Below are 5,168 nucleotides of genomic sequence, written 5' to 3' on the forward strand. Positions count from 1 at the left end.
GATAATTGATGTGAACTGTGATACAGTGATGATCATCACAATTGATTGGCTTAGGCTAGATGGATGCCCACAGTGGTTGGGAACCCTAGCCCTTCTTTGAACCCAATCAGGGTGATGATATTTGCATTTGGCTTGTTGGTTTGGCTGTTCGAGGGTTTGAGGTGACCCTGGCAGTAGTTATGTGCTGCCCTAGGGTAGCTCCCCTATTTGTTGGCTTGTTGTTGCTCACCAAATGCTTTCTGGGTGATCCATTTATTGGATTGCCAGTGGCTCTTGATGTGAAATCAAATAGACATTATTTTGTCTAGGTCTGATGGTTAACTAGCTGTAGGTGCTAAGTGTGTGTAACTAGGCTAACTTGTGCTCTCATCTCTTGCTGGATTTCTTCAGTTATGCAATGATTGTCATATCTGTTGTTCCCTTTTGATGATTGACCAGTGGCCTTTCTGCTCTTGCTTGCACCATATGGCTTAGTAGCCAGATGATGACATAATTTGGGTATCACACCCTGTTGATTATATGTGCTTGATGCATATGCTTATATATGAACAAAACCATCTGGTTTGTCCATGATGCTTGGTATACCTCACTCCAGCTCCTAGAATGTGATGTTGGTGTAGAGGTTTGCCTCTGTGTTGATCTTATGGTTGCTTTGCTTGCCCTGCTCCTCCTTGTGACTTGATGAAACTTGATTTAATTCAGTGGTATGCTGGAATAGATTGAACAGTGAGGCTGTTCTATCTGTTCTAGCTGTTCTTGGTGTTCTTGGTGACTTACCAGTTCAGTTCTGCCGATGGTTGAATCAAATGGCTAGGGTTTGGCTGTGAAAAGCTTTTATATGCTGCTGGCTTGCCCTTGTTGGTCGACAGCACCACCTGCAGCTTGTGGTGACTCACCCTGGTGTGTGTGTGTGTGTTACACATGCACACAGCCTTGTGTGCTGCCTGGTTGTGTGTGTATGCAAGTGCTGTGCACTTGGACTTGGTCCTATCTGTGGCATGGATCTGCTCGGCAGAAACTTGAGCATATCCACTTCATTTCATTTGTTTGCTAACCTGTGCCACTTGGCATAACACTTGTTCTTTTATTTGCTTTGTATTTGTGTGCAGGGAAACAACCTGATGCTCCAAGGATCATGGAGATCATCAAGTGCAAGGCTAAATGAAGACTAAATTGTAGTGTTAGGATAGAATATTAAATTGTACTTTTCTTTTCATTTTCCAATTTGTCCAATTCTTGTAATATGTTGTAATATTCATTTGTTCCAATTTTGAATATTGTAAATGACAATGTATCTTGTGTGATTATTAATAAAGCTCAAGTTTTCCTTAATGAGCTTTACTTAATTGCTGTATTATTTATAATCTTGATTAAGGCTAATTGTTTATTAAATTATCTCAAGTTTGGATAATGTGATATTCATTTGATGTTTGAATTTGAAATTCAAATTCAAACTTGGGTTGAATTCATTCATACAACTTAATTTAGAATTCAATCATGCAACTTAAGTTTGTGATGCAAACTCTCCCCTCTCTTCTCAAAACCCTAGTTTAGTTGAATAAGGAACAGGTTTGTCGCACTCTCAAAACCCTAACCCTGTAAGGTGTCGAGAGAGAAACTTGTCCCCCTTCGATGCAGTTTTTGTTTAAAAGCGCGAAATTTCCCCGTAATTTACCATGCAATGCACATCCCTTTCTAAAATCTACCCCTCGATCGTCTCTAAACCTGGGACATTACAAAACACCACGCAACGTGATGCGCCCCAACGAGCGCCACGTCTGGAGAGCCAAGCACGAACGCAACGATCAACACGTATGGCCTAGGATAGTGACATGCGGAACGCCCACAGGCGCTGCCAATCCTGGGAGCTTAGAGCTCTTAGAGCATGTCTAACAGGCCCTGTATAACCCGCCCACCCCGTAAAATTCCGGCGGGATACGGGGCCGGCGCGAGTTTGGACGTCTAGCAGGTCCCGTATTCGGGCCGGCCCGTTTCGGCGGAATACGGGGCCCAGGAAATCGGCCCCGTCGCTCCGTACTTATAGTGGGCGCAGGTGCAAGTGAGGGGTTAACCCCTCACTCGCAACCCTAGCTCCGCCGTGCGCCGCCGCCTCCTCCTCCTGCTCCGGCGAGCAATTAGTCGCTCCCCCGCGCCGCATTCCACCCAAGCTCAAGCATGGACTCCCGCCGCCGTAGTAGCGCCTCGCCGGCGAGCGGATCGAAGCGATCCCGCTCGCCGGACACCGTGGAGGAAGCGTGGCGGCTCAAGTGCAAGCGCTCCGCCGCGGGGAGCCGCCGTGCGGCGTGCCGGTACGCCGGCGCGCTGTACGTGCCGGATCCGCTCCGGGAGTACGCCGCGGGTGGGCGGTGGTACCGGCAAGACCCGCCGCTCAAGCCGATGAGCGGCGAAGCCTTCGAGAAGTGGCGCGCCGAGTGGCAGCGCGACCGCGCGGCGAAGGCGGCATGGGCGGCGACCATCGGCAGCACCAGTGGCGGAGGAAGCGGAGGCGGCGAGGAGGAAGAGGAGGCGGCGGAGGAGGACGCGGCATACTTGAAGGCGGTGGCCGAATCCGAGGCGGAGGCCGCCGAGAAGGCGCGGGCGGAGGCAGACGAACAGGCGGCGGCCATCGCCGCCGTGGCGGAATTCCAGGCGAAGGAGGCTGCCGCCAGGGCGGAGGAGGAGGCTGCCGCCAGGGCAGAGGAGGAGGCTGCCGCCAGGGGGCCTTTCGTGCCATTCATCATCCTCGAGTAGCTAGGATCGAGTAGATCGCTATGTATATGTATGATCCAATGTATGATCAATGAAGATGAACTATGGTTTAATTTTCCCGGGGTTTTAATTTTAAAAAATACAGGGCGAAATACGGGGTCTCCTAGACGGAATGGTTCAGCAAGACGCACTTTTGGGATACGGGGCGAAAAACTCGCGTTATACGGGGCAGAGAAATAAGGGGCCTGTTAGACATGCTCTTAGGGATAACCTGCCACCGGCTGACATTACTAGTAAAGGACCCGGCTTGTTCATTCGCAAAAAAAAAAAAAAAAAAAAACGTAGACGAGAGTCGAGACCATGTTAGGCCAACTCCTCCACTAGCCACTCACCAAATGAAGGTCGCTCAAAGTCTCTTCCCACGCTTCGCAGGTTGGTAGGTGCATCCAACCCCAACTCCCTTTCGAAACACAACAACACTCCATTCCACGCATGCGAACCCACATCTATATATGCAAATCAAGTCCATTCACTGATTAACCACCACAAGACACGAGCAGTAATCCTACGGTCGTTTTCCTGGAGAAAGATCGAGCACCTCCGAACCTGAAGCACGATTGTGCAGAGATGGATCGCGGGAGGAGGTCGCTCGCCGTTGCGCTGGCAGTGGCCCTGCTCCTGGGCCTCGCCCATGGCGACATGGTGCAGTTCATCTTCGGCGACTCGCTGTCGGACGTGGGCAACAACAACTACCTGACCAAGAGCCTCGCCCGCGCGGCGCTGCCGTGGTACGGCATCGACTTCGGCAGCGGCATGCCCAACGGCAGGTTCTGCAACGGCCGCACCGTGGCCGACATCGTGGGCGACAAGATGGGCCTGCCGCGCCCGCCGGCGTTCCTGGACCCGTCGGTGGACGAGACCGTCATCGCCACGCGAGGGCTCAACTACGCGTCCGGCGGCGGCGGCATCCTCAACGAGACATCCTCCCTTTTCGTATGCCACCAATCAATTCTCTCAAAGCGACAATTGAAGTACTAGCATAAGTGTAAAGTGTGTTCTCCTTGATTTGATTCCTGAGCTGTGGGTAATGCATTGCAGATCCAAAGGTTCTCGCTGTACAAGCAGATCGAGCTGTTCCAGGGGACGCAGGCGTTCATGCGGGGGAAGATCGGGCAGGCAGCGGCGGACAAGCTGTTCGGCGACGGCTACTACGTGGTGGCCATGGGCGCCAACGACTTCATCAACAACTACCTCCTCCCCGTCTACTCCGACTCCTGGAGCTACAACGGGGACAGCTTCGTCAGCTACATGGTCACCACCCTGGAGGCGCAGCTCCGGCTCCTCCACGAGCTGGGCGCGCGGCGGCTCACCTTCTTCGGGCTGGGCCCGATGGGGTGCATCCCGCTGCAGCGGCTCCTGCAGCGGTCGTCGACGGCGTGCCAGGACTCCACCAACAAGCTCGCCCTGAGCTTCAACAAGCAGGCCGGGGCGGTGATCGAGCGGCTGTCGTCGTCGCTCCCCAACGCGACCTTCCAGTTCGGCGACGTCTACGACTACTTCCAGGACATCATCAACCGGCCGTACATGCACGGGTTCAACAACTCCCACGACCCGTGCTGCTCGCTGGGGAAGATCAGGCCCACGCTCACCTGCATCCCGCTCTCCACGCTCTGCAAGGACCGCAGCAAGTACGTCTTCTGGGACGAGTACCACCCCACGGACCGCGCCAACGAGCTCATCGCCCTCGAGACGCTCAGGAGGCTCAACATCACCATCGTCGCAAACAGCACCAGCAGCTAGCTAGCTGCATGCACGGCGAGCGACGCATGCGGATGACAAAAATGCTTAGGTTTTCGGAATGCATTTTCGAAGCAGACATTCGATTGGAACGGAATTAGGATGTGTTCTTTCTTACACTGAAATTAGAATGTGTCTCGATGCATGGTTCACAACAAACCACGAACTGAAAGTGTACACTGCAAACTGTTATTCGGTGGAAACGTGGAAAAAAATTATTGACACGGAAGGGTCATATTTTTCGGGTATTTCTCTTTTAGAACCCCATGCTTTGGCAAAACCAACCCAAGTTCACCTACTCTCCTGCACCCATCAAGCAATTCATGCATTTATTTTAGAAAAACTATCAGCCGGTACTCCTCCACGCACGCGTCGCCCACCGCCTACACCCCCAAGCTCGTGGATCCATTGCTCCTCCTCCTACTCTCCGGCAGCGCGTCTAGCGTCCCTAAGATCCAGAAGCTGCTCGTTGCGGTCATGGAACAATCCAACCAAACCCCACTTCTCCCATTGGAGGTCCCCTATAATCGAGATCCGGACGGCGGCGGCGATGTTCGCCATGTCATGCTTCTATGGTCGTTTGCGAGGGCAACTTTCTGGATTTTTGTCGATGTTACACACGATGTTGCGATTTGTTACGTGTGTACATATTTTTTGGTGTG

General features: G+C 52.6%; 1 protein-coding gene across 1 annotated transcript; it reads left to right on the forward strand.

Moving 5' to 3' along the window:
• The first annotated feature begins 3,124 nt into the window (after positions 1-3,124).
• LOC127317558 (GDSL esterase/lipase At1g74460) lies at positions 3,125-4,735 on the forward strand. The gene is made up of 2 exons (XM_051348117.2): positions 3,125-3,702; positions 3,808-4,735. The coding sequence occupies exons 1-2, from the start codon at positions 3,337-3,339 to the stop codon at positions 4,507-4,509; spliced, it is 1,068 nt and encodes a 355-aa protein (XP_051204077.1). The 5' UTR covers positions 3,125-3,336; the 3' UTR covers positions 4,510-4,735.
• Positions 4,736-5,168: the final 433 nt, after the last annotated feature.

Source organism: Lolium perenne, chromosome 7, assembly GCF_019359855.2.
Source record: "Lolium perenne isolate Kyuss_39 chromosome 7, Kyuss_2.0, whole genome shotgun sequence".
Taxonomy (NCBI): Eukaryota; Viridiplantae; Streptophyta; class Magnoliopsida; order Poales; family Poaceae; genus Lolium; species Lolium perenne.

Excerpts from the sequence above, each read along its gene's own strand:
- LOC127317558 (XM_051348117.2), top strand. The coding sequence starts at position 3,337 with ATGGATCGCGGGAGGAGGTCGCTCGCCGTTGCGCTGGCAGTGGCCCTG. Across the intron at positions 3,703-3,807 it reads ACGAGACATCCTCCCTTTTC|ATCCAAAGGTTCTCGCTGTA; the intron begins GTATGCCACCAA and ends AATGCATTGCAG.